This window comes from Oncorhynchus mykiss, chromosome 30, assembly GCF_057628025.1.
Source record: "Oncorhynchus mykiss isolate SJ-2025 chromosome 30, ASM5762802v1, whole genome shotgun sequence".
NCBI lineage: Eukaryota > Metazoa > Chordata > Actinopteri > Salmoniformes > Salmonidae > Oncorhynchus > Oncorhynchus mykiss.
Genome location: NC_143051.1, coordinates 34,746,731 through 34,766,457, shown reverse-complemented (window position 1 = coordinate 34,766,457; position 19,727 = coordinate 34,746,731). Strand labels below are relative to the sequence as shown.

At 42.7% G+C, this 19,727-nt stretch overlaps 2 protein-coding genes across 15 annotated transcripts; both read left to right on the top strand.

Moving 5' to 3' along the window:
* The first annotated feature begins 517 nt into the window (after positions 1 to 517).
* Positions 518 to 10,299, top strand: LOC110489272 (uncharacterized). 11 transcript variants are annotated; one of them, XM_090228094.1, is made up of 11 exons: positions 526 to 596; positions 1,222 to 1,358; positions 1,575 to 1,648; positions 2,314 to 2,469; positions 4,589 to 4,717; positions 5,125 to 5,245; positions 5,412 to 5,593; positions 5,752 to 6,220; positions 6,422 to 6,781; positions 6,978 to 7,130; positions 8,062 to 10,299. In XM_090228094.1, the coding sequence occupies exons 3-11, from the start codon at positions 1,580 to 1,582 to the stop codon at positions 8,229 to 8,231; spliced, it is 1,809 nt and encodes a 602-aa protein (XP_090084220.1). In that variant the 5' UTR covers positions 526 to 596; positions 1,222 to 1,358; positions 1,575 to 1,579; the 3' UTR covers positions 8,232 to 10,299. The 11 variants fall into 11 exon arrangements, with proteins under 11 accessions (XP_090084215.1, XP_090084212.1, XP_090084220.1 ...); XM_090228093.1 differs by having other exon boundaries at positions 1,547 to 1,648; XM_090228092.1 differs by having other exon boundaries at positions 534 to 596; positions 1,563 to 1,648.
* A 554-nt stretch (positions 10,300 to 10,853) lies between these two features.
* Positions 10,854 to 18,474, top strand: LOC110489296 (germ cell-specific gene 1-like protein). Of its 4 annotated transcripts, XM_036971478.2 has the most exons (8): positions 10,854 to 11,355; positions 13,261 to 13,487; positions 13,630 to 14,392; positions 14,955 to 15,149; positions 16,136 to 16,183; positions 16,369 to 16,527; positions 16,708 to 16,819; positions 17,738 to 18,474. In XM_036971478.2, the coding sequence occupies exons 3-8, from the start codon at positions 14,197 to 14,199 to the stop codon at positions 18,120 to 18,122; spliced, it is 1,095 nt and encodes a 364-aa protein (XP_036827373.1). In that variant the 5' UTR covers positions 10,854 to 11,355; positions 13,261 to 13,487; positions 13,630 to 14,196; the 3' UTR covers positions 18,123 to 18,474. The 4 variants fall into 4 exon arrangements, with proteins under 4 accessions (XP_036827373.1, XP_090084615.1, XP_090084614.1 ...); XM_090228489.1 differs by having other exon boundaries at positions 10,908 to 11,355; positions 13,261 to 14,392; XM_021562004.3 differs by having other exon boundaries at positions 10,980 to 11,227; positions 13,261 to 14,392.
* The last annotated feature ends 1,253 nt before the right edge of the window (positions 18,475 to 19,727 follow it).

Sequence of the window (19,727 nt, the reverse complement as noted above, 5' to 3'; positions counted from 1 at the left end):
TTAGTGAGTCCACCAGATCATAAGCAGTAGTGATGACCAGGGATGTTCTGTTGATAAGTGCATGATTTTGACATTTTTCCTTTTTGGTGTCAAGGAAAATGTATGGAGTAAAAAGTACAATATTTTCTTAAGGAATGTAGTGAAGTAAAAGTAGTCAAAAATATAAATTGTAAAATAAAGTACAGATACCCCCAAAAAACGACTTAAGTACTACTTTAAAGTATTTTTTCTTAAGTTCTTTACACCACTGCCAATATGCATAGATGTGTAAGCACCCCTATATGGCATTTGTAACCAATGCAAACAGATGTTTATGTAAACATTTGAGACCCCAAAAATGCCGACCTTATGAGAAACAGGCAAGACTGCTCCCAATAATAAGCCATTAATTTGTGGAAAAACAAAGAAACGAACAGAGTCGTTTGTTTCCCTCTCAATAAAGACACTGTTACTACATTGTTTAATTATATTGACTACAATGTAGCCTAACATCATCGTACTTATTAAGTAGGGGGGTGGTCTTTTAGTCAGGTGCGGATTGCAGACGGAAGCGGAAATTGTAGTTTTTTTTGCAGATCTCTGAAAACATCTCGAAGGTTCGTATTCCATTGAAATAGACGCAGAATCATATAAATAAATGTATGCTCAATGGAAGTATGTATTTTAAAGGTGTCAGTTGTCCATAAAAGTAGACCAAAACTATATTTCCAAAGCTGTCATCAGACGGCTGTTGACAGCTAACTGGTTCGCTTGCTCTAAAAACAACATTCGACAGCCATGAAGACGCACTGACGGTTTTTAGCTACGCCGGTCGCTGTCCATGGTGCTGAATCGTGATGCATTTCGTAGATGGATGTACATAACGCTACTAGCGTTCGTGACAAGACGAGAATTGCCAAATAACATGCTAAATTGACAATAGCCTACTCAGGTGCATAGCTAATCGGTAACACTGCAGAGCCTGGATTTGTCGCCATAGTATTGGCATTGCAGAATGTTCGCTAGCTAGCCACATAGCTAGCTTAGCTTTTTGCAAACATGAATGGTGTTGATTTGGTCGCAATCATGACTAGGTCTAGTTTCTAGGCTGCTTTCGGCATTTTCTGTTTGGCATTTACATTATAAAAACACAAACAATTTGTTGCCCAATGGCATGTGAAGTAGCTTCTTCACTAGCCTAGCTATGTCATTGCTTTGCTCCCTTTTAGAATATTTTTCCAGATCTGTGTGTGCTGGGATCCGATGTCGTCGTGGAGAGAGAGACTAAAATAATGAGCATCCAGTGAGCCAGTGAGACCAGATCGCAAGACAGACTCACGTCTTTGACACCCCCCCCACTATCCGTTTTATTTCAATAGGTATGGAGATGTAGCTATCAGCAGCATGATTTGGGATAAATGCCAAGCAGCTTCTCCTGTGTTGATACCTGCCATTACGTGAGGCGAGACAGAAGCTTCATTCATATATGGACGAAAGCTCTGTCTGCTTCCGTTGAGTATGCGTCCGTGTGTGTGTACATGCTGTTACTAGTCTTTATACTGACTAGGTCCTTGTGGTTTGAGACACCCCATTAGGCGTCATGACGTCCTCTATGCTACGCCGACAATTGAAGAACCTCGTTCAAAACTTCTCTGAGGCTGAGGTCAAGGTAAGGGAGATGATTTACTTTACCCCATCCCCATCTTGTCTTTGACCCCTCTCCTTTCCCCTCTTTCCTTTTCCCTCCACTCTCACTTCTCATTCTCTTCTGTCATCACTCACTCCTCCTGTTCTCTCCTTTCTTGCTCTCTGTCCTGCGTTCTCAGATTTTTCTCCTGATTTGTCTCATCTTCCTTGCACTCTCTGCCACGACATGCTTCCCTTCATCTTGACTATCCCTCTCTTTCTCCCCTCTTGATGTTGTACCCAGGGTGCGTCAATTTTACCTTGCAAGGGCCGGTGTGGGTTCATTCTTTTGTGACAGCCAATTAGTAGCACACCTAATTCAACTGATCACAGTCTTGGATCAAGGCTTTCATTTAGTAGAATCAACCTAGTACTGCTTGGCTGGAGCAAAAGCCTGCTTCCACACTGGCCCTTGCAGAGTAAGATTGGCCACATATGCTGTTCGGTTGACACTGTCAGCATTCTAAAATACCTTTGCAGCTTCCTTCTAATATAAGACACACCCTCTGTAGCAGAGCATGAGTCAGTTCTCCATCTGTTACCCCTGTCTGTAACACCAGTGACTCTATCACCAGTATTTCCCCTACAATTAAATACAGTAGTACAAGTGAACAATAATCTGTATTAACACTGCTGTATGTCTGTCAGGTGAGGGAGGCCACCTCCAATGACCCATGGGGTCCCTCTAGCTCGCAGATGGCTGACATCTCGGACCTCACCTACAATGTGGTGGCCTGCAATGAGATCATGACCATGCTGTGGAAACGCCTCAAAGACGATAAGAACTGGAGGCACATCTACAAGGTGAGGGCAAAGATAAATAATTACGAATGTACAGTACCAGTCAAGAGTTTGGGCACACCTACTCATTCAAGGGTTTTTCCTTATTTTTACTATTTTCTACATTGTAGAATAATAATGAAGACATCACAACTATGAAATAACACATATGGAATCATGTAGTAACCAAAAAAGTATTAAACAATTCAAAATGTATTTTATATTTGAGATTCTTCAAAGTAGCCACCCTTTGCCTTGATGACAGCTTTGCACACTCTCAGCATTCTCTCTACCAGCTTCATCTGGAATGCTTTTCCAACAGTCTTGAAGGAGTTCCCACATATGCTGAGCACTTGTTGCCTGCTTTTCATTCACTCTGTGGTCCAACTCATCCCAAACCATCTCAACTGGGTTGAGGTTGGGTGATTGTGGAGGCCAGGTCATATGACGCAGCACTCCATCACTCTCCTTCTTGGTCAAATAGCCCTTACACAGCCTGGATGTGTGTTGGGTCATTGGCCTGATAACAAATTATAGTCCCACTATGCACAAACCAGATGGGATGGCGTATCGCTGAAGAATGCTGTGGTAGCCATGCTGGTTAAGTGTGCCTTGAATTCTAAATAAATCACAGACAGTGTCATCAGCAAAGCACTCCCACACCATCACACCTCCTCCTCCATGCTTCTCGGTGGGAACCACACAAGTGGGGATCATCCGATCTTGTACTCAGCGTTTCACAGAGACACAGTGGTTGGAACCAAAAATCTCAAATTTGGACTCATCAGACCAAAGGACAGATTTCCACCGGTCTAATGTCCATTACTGGTGTTTCTTGGCCAAAGCAAGTCTCTTCTTCCTATTGGTGTCCTTCCTTTTTCTTTGCAGCAATTCGACCATGAAGGCCTGATTCATGCAGTCTCCTCTGAACAGTTGATGTTGAGATGTGTCTGTTACTTGAACTCTGTGAAGCATTTATTTGGGCTGCAATCTGAGGTGCAGTTAACTCCAATGAACTTATCTTCTGCAGCAGAGAACTCTGGGTCTTCCTTTCCTTCCTTTTTATTTTTGGTTATTTAGGTTGGTTGGTGGTTTTTCAAGTGCTTTGTAAAACTGTAGCCCATATATTTTATCTTTCTGTGAAAAGATGGTCTTCATATTATTTGACACTTTCTTCTTTGTTTTTTTTTCTATTGCCACAAATCAGATACAAATAAATGTCCTCCACAGGATGTGTATTGGCATGGGAAATATATACAGTATGTATGGTAATCTTTCTCAGTTTTTACAATCCACTTGTAATTTCATAAAAACCCTCCCATCTTTGCCACACTATGGTGTCAACTTAACTTTTTATGTATTTATTTTTCTGTTGATGATCGCTCCCATTCAGTGATTAAGTCGCAGAGTGTTTTTAAGGAGCAGGGGACGCTCATCTGGATCCCCTATTTAGTTTTTCTCCCATCCCCCAACTGCAGTCATTGACAACTGGATTTTTATTTTTATTTATTTTATTTCACCTTTATTTAACCAGGTAGGCTAGTTGAGAACACGTTCTCATTTGCAACTGCGACCTGGCCAAGATAAAGCATAGCAGTGTGAACAGACAACACAGAGTTACACATGGAGTAAACAATTAACAAGTCAATAACACAGTAGAAAAAAAAGAGAGTCTATATACATTGTGTGCAAAAGGCATGAGGAGGTAGGCAAATAATTACAATTTTGCAGATTAACACTGGAGTGATAAATGATCAGATGGTAATGTACAGGTAGAGATATTGGTGTGCAAAAGAGCAGAAAAGTAAATAAATAAAAACAGTATGGGGATGAGGTAGGTAAAGTTGGGTGGGCTATTTACCGATAGACTATGTACAGCTGCAGCGATCGGTTAGCTGCTCAGATAGCAGATGTTTGAAGTTGGTGAGGGAGATAAGTCTCCAACTTCAGCGATTTTTGCAATTCGTTCCAGTCACAGGCAGCAGAGAACTGGAACGATCCCCTATTTTGTTTTTCTCCCATCCCCCAACTGCAGTCATTGACTCATCTGGATCCCCCAGTTTGTTTTTCTCCCATCCCCCAACTGCAGTCATTGACTAATCTGGATCCCCCATTTGGTTTTTCTCCCATCCTCCAACTGCAGTCATTGACTCTGCTGGAGAACCTATTAAAGACGGGCTCAGACCGCGTTCTGAATACGATGAAGGACAACATCTACATTGTGAAAGCGCTAACAGAGTTCCGTTTCCAGGACAAGGATGGGAAAGATCAGGTACTAAAGCTTGCTAAATGCATGTTTGTCCCACCAACTCCTCTGATATGCAGGTTCCATCTCCAATGTGCTCTTTTTGAAGCCTCCCCACTTGAGAAATTCACTGTGAGCTAATTTACTAATGAATAATTATTATTATTAGCATAACTCCAGCATAACTCCAGTGGAAGTGCTTTGTAGAACATGAATAGGCTTAAACTGGTCCGGGAGACCAGTCCAAATATTGAGTGAGGCTTGAGGTATCTGGCTCGACTAACATCTAAGTTAACACATTGCTTTTCCATGCATAGATGATCATTTGAGCTTCCCCTTACTAATTCTGCACAGTTACATTTAGGGAGCACCATGCTTCAGAAAGAGAGCTGCCTAGCAGTACTAATGATGTCTCCTTATGCTATCCTTTACAGGGGGTGAACGTGAGGGAGAAGGCCAAGGTAGTACTGGTTCTTATGGAGGATGACGAGAAACTAAAGGAAGAGCGAGAGTTTGCACTCAAGACCAGAGACAAGATCTCAAAGAATGCCACTGGTGAGCGTTACAGAGCACACTCAAAATTTGAGAGACTTCAATTGACCATTTCCCTTAAAACATTATTGGAAAAGCCCCACAGGACACAAAACTGAATTGACCCCAACCCTGCTTTACCATAATAATGTATCTCGTTATGCTATATCTTATCGTGCTCTTTCTACAGCCTCCTCGGACGACCCCAATGACCCCAAGGACCCCAACTACAAGCCAGTGTATGTCCCAGGAGCCACCGGGCTCCCCTCCCTAGCCAACATCCCGTCTGTGGCTGATCTTGCCGCCAGCTTTGAGGCCAAGAAGCAAGAAAAACTGAGACGAGAGGCCCAGAAAAAAGAGGAGGAACGAAGGGTAAGTATTACAATTTAATAGTCAGATTTCTCCCTTTATTTGGACTTTCAAAGGCACCTTTCAAAGGTAAATGATTGTACACTTCGGACATATTGGATCATCTACCAAATAAATGTGTGTTTGGCATCATGATTGTCTAGTCTCTTATGTGATTGCAGTCAAAGATGACCAAGGAAGAGCTTGAATGGGAGGATGCCGCCAAAGCAGGAAAGCCTAAGGTTGCTGATGGCTTTGGCGGGGCAGATGAACCATCAGAGGACGATGCATGGGGTGCAGCAGCCAAAGCACCCGCTCCTGATCCTTGGGGGGGTGCGCCCAAAGCTTCATCCGAGGATGCATGGGGTGGAACATCCAAAGCTCCATCCGAGGATGCATGGGGTGCACCATCTAATGCTACAACAGAAGAAGCAGATCCTTTTGCGGCGCCAGCCAGTGCCCCAATAGATGGTTCAGATCCTTTTGCGGCGCCAGCCAGTGCCCCAATAGATGGTTCAGATCCTTTTGCGGCTCCAAAAGATGGTTCCGATCCATTTTCGGCACCATCCAATGCACCATCTAAAGTTGAAGCTGATCCATTTGGGGCACCAAAAGATTATCAATTTTCAGCACCATCCAATACACCAAAAGGTGGTTCTGATCCGTTTGGGGCACCAAGAGATGATCAATTTTCGGCACCGTCCAATGCACCATCTAAAGTTGAAGCTGATCCGTTTGGGGCACCAAAAGATGATCCATTTTCAGCACCATCCAATACACCAAAAGGTGGTTCTGATCCGTTTGGGGCACCAAAAGGTGATCCATTTTCAGCACCATCCAATACACCAAAAGTTGATTCTGATCCGTTTGGGGCACCAAAAGAGGATACATTTTCAGCACCATCCAATACGCCAAAAGACAGTTCAGATCCCTTTGGGGCACCAAAAGACGGTTCAGATCCTTTTGGGGCACCAAAAGACAGTTCAGATCCTTTTGGGGGCCCATTGAATGTCCCAACGAAGGGTGCTGATCCTTTTAGTGCACCATCCAGTCCAAAAACCGATGCTTCAGACACGTGGGGTGCTCTATCTAATCCACTGTCCGAAAAGAAGGCTGATCCCTGGGGAGACGAGGGGACCACAGCTGCCTCTCCCCCCGCAGATCCATTTGGCGATGGCTCGAAGGCTGATGGTGACGCATGGGGACCAACAGGTAAGCAGTGATGGTTATAATCTTGTGACACCATCATATGTGCTCTTAATTCAGATTTTTGTCTCAATCCTTAGGTTAAATACATGATATAAAATGTGTATACGGTCATTTTAAGATGTAGAGCACAATTTCCATATAACAATTTTTCATTGGAGTTCCCCTTTAAATCCATTTAACCCCACCCCCTTTACACCAGCATCGTCTCCGCCCACCGCCAGTGACCCTTGGGGTGCACCTGCAGCTCCCACCGACACAGCATCCACAGACGACCCCTGGGGAGATGGAGGGGCTTCCACCACCACAGACGCTATGAACTCTGACCCATGGGGAGCTCCAAGTAATGGCACAGGTAATGTACTGTAGTATTGTATGCTTTCTCAAGGCTGTTGCCTCCAAGCTCTGAGGAAGGCGTCTGACACGCCACAGTGTAAGCCTGTTTGTCCACCAATAAACCTTAAAACACCCTTGCATGCAGACATCTGAGTGCCCCTTTTTCTTTTTCTGGGATAGTCGGCAATTGAAGTGCCCTGGGGTAAGATGTTTTTAAAATGTATTCCTATGTCTCTTTGTTGAGCACCGTATTCCATTTTTCAGTCGAGCTGAGCTGAAGAGCGCCTGTGTACTCTAACAGATCCCAGTAATGTGTTTGTGTGTTAGTGCTCCGTCTGTCTTCCCTCTATGCCTGTGCCTCCGACACTATACTTGACACACCCTTGTCGTCATATATCTTTCATGATACTGTGAGCGGACCAAGTAATTGGGCGTCACTCTAAAGCGGGAAGGTGAAATAAACGAGTCAGGAGTAAGTTTTCTTGATTGAACACAGTTCTCTATTGAGGGCATTGGCTCAACACAAACACTCCAACATAATCAATTAAAATCTTCCAAGGAAAAACATACATCTTCTCCAGATGAAACAAGAACATAATAGGATTATCTTTAAACTACAACAAAAAGTCACGGGATTGTCACCGTCTTAATGGTTCTTCCTGGATAGCTCCTCTCTCTCGGTGGCCATCTTCCAGAGATAGTTTTCCCCCCCTTCTCTGCTGGTTCCATTCTCTCTCTTATAGGGGAAGGAGAGTATGTCATTAGTACCGTCAGCTGTGCTTAATTGCCTCTGCTTACCTTGTGTCCCATGCCTTGTTGGGCTACTATCCATGATCCCAGCCTGCCCTCTGGTGGTCCTTCCACAATACACACTAATATCGTGATGATATTGTAATATTTCGCAGGCCCAATTTTCCTCTCTCTCTCTCTCTCTCTCTCTCTCTCTACAGACAATGGAGCCACAGCGGATGAAGACAACAAATCGCCAGCTTCCTTCCATGGTGCCGGCGCTTCGCTTGTGGACGTGGGCTCAGTCCTTTCCCCCCAAACCCAAACCCAAACCCCCCCCCCCGCACCAAGTAACAAAGTAAGGACGGGTAAACAAGAGACCAGACCCTGAGAGAGATAGACAGAGAGAACCAGAGGGTGAATATGAGAAGTATATTTATGTTAATTTAAAGCAGTGTTTGTGATTCAGTGTTTTCACTAGGCCTTCCTCCCCCCTATAGTGCATAACTGTTGTGTGGGTCAGCATCGGTAGTAGTCATGCATAGATTTTAGAGATGTAACCTTTTCCCTCCTCTCTCTGTTCTATACTCTCTCTTGGAAGGCTCTGTACTGTATATCTGTCCTCCCTCTCTTGCCCCATTTTCTTTTGCTTTTCCTAATTTCCTAGGCGTTTTACAAGGCCCAGGCATGGCTGGCCCTATGGGCAGAGTTACATCCATTGCTGGAGTGTCTCGTACTACAATCTCCCCAAACTCCAGCCTTTTTGGTTCCACCCACATGTCCTACGGTGTTACCCGCCTTTGGGTTCCACGACCCCTTGCTGGGGCCTCCTTTAACCCAGCTATCATCCCATTCCCTGGGAATGCCTCATCCTGGCCTGGCAATGCCTGAAATGGGACCTCAGATGGCATGCCCCTGTTTTGGAGCTGGGATGGTACAACCCAATTGTCTGGGTTGGGTTCCTCAGGCAGGACACTCTGCAGTGGCTCTGCAGTGGAGCTTCCACTCCTCAAATGGGAGGGTGGTCCCATTGCAGTGACACATGATTTTAGACACCAGAATGGGAGAACCTCCCCAACGGAACAACAATCCTATACTTTTTTGAAAAGCTACAACCTGTCCAGCTTACCTTCCTCAACCCCAATATCTACAATGGTTAACATAATGTACATGTCCAATGTAAGTGTATGCAATAATATGTAAGAAATGAAACAAGACAAAATATAAGTATCTCAAAATAGTTTTTCCAAGAAAAACATTCAATTTTGGTTGATTCGATGTTCATTTCGGTTCTTTCAAGAGTGGGAAGCTGAGATGGGGCCTTAGGAGTTAGTTCCAATTAGTCCTTCTGTGATTTTGTTCTTGTGCTGTGATTTTTCAATTAGACTGGTTATTATCAATGCTCACCTTCTCTATGCTTGACTCATAAGGCTCTGAGATAGGTGGAGGGAGGGTTAAGAAGACCTGATGAATCATTACAGTAGTCGACAATGGAACATGTACACAGAAAGAACAGGATGTCAGTAGAGCTGCTATCAGGTGTGTGTGTGTGTGTGTGAGAGAGAGTTTTGTGTGAAGATGAGGTGAGATCCTTGAGCAAAAGTAACTTATTTGTGATTTTTTTTAAAGTACAATTGTATCTATTTATTAATTTACTTATTAGCCTATTTACTGTATTTATTAATTCAATTATTTGTTTGTTTCTTGAACACTTGGCCTCCGACAGATACTTTCAAAACAAACTAGAGACATATTCAAATTCATTCATCTCACATTACTGACAGCAAGCATCAAAGTGGTCTTTGTCCTGTGGGTTTCTTTAGTTGACCATTGACTTTGGATGGAAAAGGTCATATCCAATTGGATAGAACCCATAATCATCCACATTATCAGCCAATAACCAATAGTGGCTTTATTTCGCTTTTGTCATTTTATACACTTAAGTCTACTTATTTACTTGTGTTTGGGAACAAACAGATTGTGTACAAATGAAAGCTGAATTTGTCATATTTTTTTTTTCCCTGTCCTGCTTATGTTGTTGAAAACTGTATCTCAGTCAGTTGAAAGTCTTTTTGTCAAATATTTGTATGACAAGACAACATCCCATGCACACGGTATTGTTATGTTTATCTGTTCAGTGAGTTTTCATCGTAAGGCCTATGAATCCTCCTTGTCATTCTGTGTTTTGCATTTCCTCTTTGGCCTCAAACAAAGCAGTTGAAATACAACAAGACGGTACACAACATGTGAAGTGACATGAAAATCGGACTGGAAGTCACAAGATGAATTCATCTGAATCGTAGTGCAAAAGGATTAGTATTGTTACGATAATTCATTTTATCGTGGCTACTATTATCATTTAATTCACATGATATGCTTTTTTATTTATGTCAAGGCTGTGGTGTAAATTGTGACAGTACACATTTGAGAAATAAAGTTATTCAATACTTGAGATCTCAGATCTGACTATGGTATGGGCAAATGCTCTCTCTTTTTTTGTTGGCATTTCTTGTTTTAAGGTGTCTCCATCAATGCCTTTTATCTCTTTTGATTGAGGTGTATGGCCTGTGCTCAATCCACATCAGTGATGGTACCTATTACAAATGGCCACATGAGGGCTGGTGAAACATCTGTCACTACAGTCACTCCAGTATAGTTTGCACATACATGCATGTGCGCCACAGTTCTAATGCCCAATTTCAATTATTTTCATTCAGTCGCTCACGTCACTCTTTCAGCTCCTCGCCAAAATCGTGATGATTCAAAGTGATTTGTGGACATAATTTGAGGAACAGCTGTTTGAAGGGGAGTGATCTAAACGGAGATTGCTGGGTCGAAGGGAGATTGGGTGGATCAGTGTTGAGAGTACTACATAACTTGAACACTCCAAATGACGGGATGAAAGCGAGCGGGTGAGCGGCGCACATACTGTACATTCTCTAATTCCACTCCTCATTCAGAGTATGGCATGACCTTTGGAAAGCGGGGCGGTGACTCGTCATCCGGGTCAAGATGGGGATTCCCCGGAGGCGAACAGATAAACAGCATAGAACAACACATGACCCTTAATCATTATGTTGTGAACTACAAAGTAGAGTCATGGATTTGCTTAAAGTGGAGCGTAAGAAATTGTGGGAGAGAGAGCGAGAGAATGTGACGATGGACGGATGGATGATAGATAGATAGATAGATAGATAGATATAGGGAGCAAAGGGAGAGAAAGTAACAGATGGGTTTGTGAGGATTAAGTGAAATCTGGGTGGGTTTGTGATAGAAACTCACCCAAGAAAGGCAGAAGCGTGAGGAAGAGAGGGAGAGAGAGTGAGAAAAGGTGAAGAAAGTTAATCTGGTAGAGGACAGTGTCGATGTCTCTGAAGGCCTTATATGGTATGTTTTTTTTTCTTCATTCACAAACATCCGTTCGGTAACTTTCGTGCATGTCTTGTACAACCGTATGGGGGGACAAGGACTCAATGGAAAGCCCGGCGATATGCAGCACAGAGAAAATACAACCGGTATGGCCATTTGAACTCAAATCTAGGCACAGCTATTACAGGAAATGAAACTGCGTGTGTGATTGTGTGGCTGTGTCATATTTAATCATATTGCTGGACAATGGGGATAGGAGATTTTCTTTGGTTTACGCATTAAATTGATGCGGTTCCTAGACTGCTGCAAATATTTTCCAGTTTCGAGTCAAGTATAAAAAAAATGTTTTGCCGGAGTATCTGGAGTTAATATGAATGAGACTCTTAGGAAGGAGATATTGATTGACAGTTTGCAACAAACGTTTTGTTGAAACGCTTACAGATTTGGAAAATTAAGCGCTTGTAATGTAATACTTTTGGGAGAAATGTTTGAAGGTTATTCTAATTGTTGAAATATTTTGGTGTCATGATGGGATAAATTAAATACCTGAGTCTGATTAACTCCTGTTTTTACTGTAATGAGGAATAATCTCTGTCATTATTTTGTGCCGCAATTGACAACCCAATCTGGCAACAACACAGCTTTACTCTCTTCGGAAAAGGGGTTCCAAAAAGGTTATTTGGCTGTGGTCTTTTTATGACATTTTTTACATGTAACATATGCTCTTATTCAGAGTCCAGGGTTCTACCTGGAACCAAAATGGGTTCTCCTATGGGAACAGCCGAATAACCATTTTAGGTTATAGATGGCACCTTTTTTTCAAAGAGTGTATAGTGGTAATTGATGCAGATGTCGCCAGATTAAATAGAATACACAAACATCTGTGATTCTGCTATCTTTGTCAGATTATGTAAAATAGCAAAGACCATATCAACACAGATTAATTAATATTTCAATGATTATTCCCTAAAGCAAGGTTCGCGGACGGAATTTGTCCCCCCAAGTTTTCTGAGCAAAAAAATTAAATAACATATAGTTTTTTTGTTTCATTGTAGAACATTAAATACAGTAAAAACACCAGGAAATAAGATCCAAGTGATTTTTAAATAAGAAATCTGTTCACAAGTATTCCCACGCATAATAGAGAAACGTGATGGTAAGCAAGGTTGAAATGATTGCTTTATGCAAGTATTATACTGTATCTATTTGGGCTTTTTGCGGTCAATTTGCAGTCTACAAATGATTTGTAATTGTGTTCCGGACCCCTGACCATCCGCTCAAGAACAAATCAGCCCGCGGCTGAGTCTAGTTGATGATCCCTGCGCTAAAGTATCCAATAATCATTCATGGAGTCAAGACAGACCTCAGAGGTGCGTTTAGTTCGCTTGAACGTTTGCTACGTTGCTGAACGGTTTGTTCGGAACAACACGCTTCCCCAAAACGTTATTGAACAAAGTTTGAGTTATGTTTGCTCCTGTTTGGTGGCTGTGGTTTGAAGCCATGTGTGACGTGTTTAAATGGCAGTGGCCATGCTGACTGCATTCACCATCTCCCAACCAATCCTTGTTTTTAAACTGGTCGTTCAGTAGTCTTTTCTGTTCAATTGAACGTTCCAGAACGTAAATCGTACTGAACGCAGCCCAGACCAGTACACCAAACCATCCGCATAGTGTGATGATGCAGAAGATTGTGATTATGAAGATTGTGACAATGATAAAGATTGTGATGACGGGATATGATGACAATTATGACGATGATAGGATGACGATTGTGTGGATTGTGATGCAAAAGATTGTGATGATGATAAAGATTGTTGTGACGATGAAATGATGATGGTCTGTTTACGTAATCCACATAGTCCAATGTATATACAATATGTAATCTCAAATTTTGCTGACTATATGGATTACATTGTTGTCTAAGCCTATTGCCATGTGATATGAAATGTTTCTACATAAAGGAGATTACATCAAGAACAGTGCTTTCTGTAGATTGTGTCCCCTTAATTACTCCTCCCGGTACTAATCCAAATTATTTGTCTTGCTCTATAGGTGGTTGGACAGACGTTACGAGTGTGGGATTAAACAGATTGATTTTGTACAGGGAGATTAACACAGATTAATGAGGATTACGGGTCTACAGAGAGGTAGACGAATCATTATATCAAATCACAATCTTCCTGAGAAAGCCGAGATGCACGGGAAGAACAGAATGTTTCCTGAGAAAAAGAAAGGAGACAGGAGAAAATAATTTGTGGTTCTATAAAACGTGGTAAAATGTACGTGTGTATCTTCCAGGACCCAACTGTATACCAACGAACACATAATAAATCCATGTCATATACTGGAAATATGGGATGTAGCATATGGATGTAAAATGTAAGAAATTAATTATATATATTTTTCTTCCCAAATCAAAAGCTCTCTGCCTGATTGCCTCAGTTCAATGACTGCTTTGATTTGCAAATTATTCAAGTTGTTATTGCGGGACCACAGCTGGATCAGCGTGTAAAGTGTGGAGGAATGTCGAAAGGACTAATTGAAGGTGACAGAGGCTAGCTAGCCCTCATCCAATCCATCTGGCTCGGTGAATAAATCCTCCGCTCTATTGCCCTCTTCTTCTACTTCTTCCATCCCATAATTTTCTCACAGTTTCCTAATCCCACTCTGCCATACCATCCCTTTGTCAATCCCCCTTTCTCTACTCTATATCGCTCCATTCCATTTTCCCTCATTCTGCCTTGTCATTGAGTCCCCCCACCAGTTCCCTCCTCATCGTCATCACTGCCCTCACTCTAGCTGATCTGTCATCCCTGTACCCGTCCTCTAACCAGCCCCCATCACCCTGTTTCACCATCATTCGTCTCAAGCTCCTCTTGAGACACCCCGTCTCTCCCCCGACTTCTCTCCCACCTCTGTCTCTCCATCGGAGGGCCACTTTTTCTCTTAGCAGTGGCTCCTGTCCCACACCCACACCCATAAGCCACCATGCTGGAGAACATGTCACGATGCAACCGCTCCCTGCTCTCCTTGTCCCTGACCTCACTGGCCCTGGCATTGTCCATCCTGGCCTTCTGCACCTCGTACTGGTGCGAGGGGACCCACAAGGTTGCCAAGCCCCTCTGCCTCTCCCCGGTCAAGTTGAAGAACTGCGGCCAGAACAACAGCCAGCCTTACACCACAGGTAGGGAAATAATTCACCTATTCACCTGTGCAAGAATGAATGTGGAGCCCGGTACCTAAATAATGATTTGTTTCCCTTGCTTTGTACTTGTTGAACCAACCCCTGAACATGAATCATGACACTGAGAATTGTTGCTTTTCAGAGAAGGCACACAAAGGTTTGTTGACAAAGCCCAATGTATGTAATCTCAAAGTTAGTTGAATATGTGGATTACATTGTTGTCTTAAGTCTATTGCCATGGAATATGCAATTTTCTACATAAGGTAGATTATGTAAAAAACAGATTTCATACGGATTTTGCTGTAGATTGTTGCCCCTTCATTCCGTTGACACCAGGGGGTGGTTTATGGACTCATGGGCACTTTTGATCTCTGTCCCTGAAGAATATTAAATTATGGTCTTGAAATGCCTTTGAGAAAAATGGTTTGAAGATGTGTGTTTCTGAAGTTAATTGTAGAGAAAAATTACAGTAGTACGGTGTGTAGACTAGATGCATATATTTCGCCTAAAACTGTCTAACCGTTCCTGTCCCAATGACCCTCTTACCCTCTCTTTTCTTCAGAGACTCCCACTCTGGACCCTAAGAAGCCGTCAAACAACATCACCTTGTCGCCCCTGGAAAAGGAAGAGCAGGCGAGGCTTCAGAAAAAGGCCCTCGCCAACGCAGTGCACTACATCTGGGAGACAGGCGAGGATAAGTACATGCTGCGCTACTTCCACACAGGTTTCTGGTTGTCCTGCGAGGCACACAATGAGGGTGAGCATTGGGTCTTTATCCAGGCCATTGTTTAAGTATGCTTTACCTTTTATAGAAAGGGGGGTTATGTAGCCTTCATCCCAAGAACCTAATGATGACTGGTTCTTGCACTGTAAGATCCAATCTCCTCAATGAATGTACTTGCTATGACTGTGATATGTGGTTGTCTCACCTAGCTATAATGAATGCACTAAGTAAGTCGCTCTGGATAAGAGCATCTCCTAAATGACTAAAATGTAAATTAATCTCTAGCCTTAGCCAGTAATTGCTTGACACGGAGAACTTCATTGGAAAAGTGAATAAAACAGGAGACGGCTCTCGTTTTAGGCTGTTGATCTACAGAACCTTGATTGAGTGAAGTCTTACAATAGAGTCAGACCTAGGACATTGACTTGTGGAACCCCAATAATGACTGGACACTAGTTACTAGAATGCACTATAATGTTGATATATCTATCAGCAATTACCATTTTATCTTTGACAGTGGAACAGCAAAACAGCCACATTCAATCTATCTCTGCAAGACTGGTTGCTTTAACACCATACGCATTCTCTGATCTGGGATAGTCCCTAATCAACCAAGGCTATTTAGAAGTAAATCATCACAAGCGGGTGCTCTGTTAATAATTGAATCATCTTTAATGTTGGCAATGTAAGCTCGAGTCAGTGAAGGAAAACTCAAAGTAATGTCTTTGCATGTCGCCTTAGGACTAATTTGCAAAATCACTGTAGAGAGGGGAGAGTTAGAGCTTTTGTCTTGACCCTAGATAGAGAACATCTGGTGGATTATTCTACTCCAGAAAGTGTCCCCCTCCGATTACCCATGCCAATTGGAGCACTATTTTAAAATCTCACAACAGACACTCAAGGGATCTAAATTAAATCAGTATGTCAATTTCCTTGACAAGGCCCTAAAAGATACAGTACAAGTGAATATACTGACTTAAGTTGTATTTGTTGCTAATCACATTGTATTTGTCTTTCAGAGGAGAAATGCCGGAGCTTCATTGAATTGACTCCAGGAGAGACACAAGGTTTGTGCTCATTGAAAGTAGATATAGGTGAAGCTAATACGTCGCCATTTAAATTGCGGGTCGTCAAGTCAAATAAGCACTGTATGCCAACGTTTTCTTGCTCTGCCTCTCTCCAATCTTAATTTTCCCTCTCTCTCTATCGCACTCTTCCTCAATCTATTTCTCACTCACTCACTCACTCACAGGGGTGCTGTGGCTGTCAGTAGTATCAGAGTTTGCGTACATAGGCCTGTTGGCCATGGGCTTTCTCCTCATGTGGGTGGAGGTGCTGTGTCTCTGTGCCCATAAGGAGATGTACGCTCTCAAGATCAACGCCTTTGCCGCAATATGCACTGTCCTTTCAGGTGAGACGGCCACGACGAGCGGACATGTCTCTTATCACCACAATGATCTATACCAAGGCTTTTAAGCATTCTGTAGAAATATTCACAAGGTAAAGCATTGATTATTCGATGTTGGTCAAATAAATTAAGAGATTGTCAGAAAATAAATCATTCTTCCTTCCCCCTTTCTCGCTCTCTCAGGTCTGATGGGGATGGTGGCTCATATGATGTACACCACAGTGTTCCAGATGACTGTGAGCATTGGGCCAAAAGATTGGAGACCACAGACCTGGGACTACGGCTGGTCATTTGTGTAAGTATTCCCTTCGGCATAGTTCACCCAAATTTACAAAATTGCTTATTTTGTTCCCTTACCCTGAAAGCAGTCTTTGGACATGGAGATTCTACAATCCATGATTGGTTTGTTTACCTAGGCACTGTCTCCAACCATTAGCTTAAGTATTTTCTAACCACAGTCCAATTGAAAACCGTGGAGTCCGGAATTATTGGATACCTTCATAAAGATGAGCAAAGAACTATTTGCTATTTTAATTTTATTTTTATAATTGTATTTTATACTATTACAATTTCTCAGAGAAAGCGATTGTGTTTATCAACTAGTACAAATCTCAAAAAGATAGGGGTCCAAATCCACAAAGAAATGGTTCATTGACCACAAAATCTATATTTTGCAATGGCCATCTGTCTCAGGATTTGAACCCCATTGAAAACCTGTGGTTTGAATTGAAGAGGGAAGCAGAATAAGGATATCAAGGATCTGGTAATATATCTGTATGGAGGAATGGTTTAAGATCCCTCCCAATGTGTTCTCCAATTTCATAAAATATTTGATTAAAAATACCTTATCCACGCAAGGGTAGGGTACTGGAGTATTGAAAACAATAATCCAATAATTGGATGATCCAATAATAAATTATTGGGATCCAATATTTTTAAAATATTTTTTACATTACTTCTTAGACGAACTAACACAATTCTGAGCAACTGTATTAGTATAAAACAATATAATAATACAAAAAAGTGAGCATACAGTATAGCACAGTATTTGTATTGCTTATTTTATACTGTGTTTTTTGCTTATCTTTATCAAGGGATCCATTAATTCTGGACCCGATATCAGCATATTTTAAACTTCTAGGCCATATTTACAGCCTATTCATAACCAATGACCACTACGGCCCTTACCATCCTTTCTCTCTCTTACCCTCAGTCTAGCCTGGATCTCCTTCAGCTGCTGCATGGCGGCGGCCGTCTTCACCCTCAACTCTTACACCAAGACGCTGATAGAGATGAAGCACCGCACCCGCGTTCGTCTGGAGGAGGCCCGGGCGGCCATCCAGGCCCCCTCGTACGACGAGGTGTTGCAGGCGGCCGGGGGCGCCTGCTCAGTCAGCAGCCTGCTCCAGCACTGCAAGCAGGGGGCGATGATCGACCCCGGTCCGGGGGTTCCAGATCACAGAGGGCTGGTGATGATGGCTGGTGGCTGTGGGACAAAGGGGTGTGAGGACTGCGAGAGAGAGATGGATGAGATTGAGGATGCCCTGGATCGGGAAGAGAGGGAGGAGATGGAGGGAGAGGACTGTGAGAGGTGCTGAGGGAAGGGAGGAGGTAGAGGTTAAAAAGAGGTTCTAGCCACCTGGAACTTATTTTTGTCTTTTATTTTTTACATGTTTTGGATTGAACTGTGAAATGGACTGTGCTTGATTTCAGTACCTCAACCCATAAATTAAATCTGAGTAGCTAAAGCTCTAAAACCACACACAGAGATTGACATGTATTGTCTGGGAAGAGATCAATAGAGACAATCGCTAAGAAATGCCTGGCATTGGCCACATTTAACATATATATTCTATATTATTTTATTGTATTGATGGTAACCCTGTTATTACTATCCTGATATTGATAGTAACTGTGGTGACATGGTGAATAAAAGTGGTTAAAGTGAAACTGTCTCATGTCAATGACTTAGTATTGGGATTTTCTCTGAGTCTCTGTTGTCATGCCAGTTCTAATTAAACTGGATGAATCCCGGGCCTTGTCGGTTGGGACAACTCTCTCAATATCACCGGTTGATGTCCAGAAAGAGATTAAGTGATCTTGTAGTTAAACATACAGTGATGCAAAGATGACATAAATATACAGGGAGCTTCGGAAGTTAACAGATGCTTGACAGAAGATTATGTCAATAATCTCCCCAGTCAGAGGAACAAGGGCAGAGAGCGAGAGAGTGGGGCTAGGGAAGGATGGATTGATGTGTGTGACAGTCATCTCTAAGTCTGTAGGGATATTCATATATACACACAAAAGGACACCACCTTCAATTAGTGGATTTGGCTATTTCAGTCCCACCTGTTGCTGACGGGTGTATAAAATTGAGCACACAGCCATGCAATCTCCATATTCAAATATTGGCAGTAGAACGGCCTTACTGAGGAACTCCGAGACTTTCAACATGGCACCGTCATAGGATGCCACCTTTCCAACAAGTCAATTCATCAAATTGCTGCCCCAGTCAAATGTAAGTGGTGTTTTTGTGAAGTAGAAACATCTACGAGCACCAGTGGTAGGCCGCACAAGTATACAGAATGGGACCAGCGAGTGTTTGAAGTGCGTATATAATCATCTGACCTCGGTTTCAATACTCACTACCGAGTTCCAAACTGCCTCTGGAAGCAACGTCAGCACAATAACTGTTCCGTCAGGAGCTTCATTAAATGGGTTTCCATGGCTGAGCAGCTGCACACAAGTCTAAGATCACAATGCGCAATGCCAAGCGTTGGTGTGGTGTAAAGCTTGCCGCCATTGGACTCTGAAGCAAAGGAAACACGTTCTCTGGAGTGATGAATCACACTTCACCACCTGGCAGTCGGACGGACGAATCTGGGTTTGAACGCTAGCTGCCCCAATGTAGAATGCCAACTGTACAGTTTGGTGGAGGAGGAATAATGGTCTGCAGCTGTTTTTCATGGTTCGGCTTGGCTCCTTAGTTCCAGTGAAGGGAAATCTTAATGCGAGAGAGATTGCTGACATTATAGATGATTCTGTGCTTCCAACTTTGTGGAAACAATTTGGGTTAGGCCCTTTCCTGTTTCAGCATGACAATGCCCCGCACAAAGCGAGGTCCATGAAGAAGTGGTATGTCGAGATCGGTGTAGAAGAACTTGACTAGCCTGCACAGAGCCCTGACCTCAACCCCATCA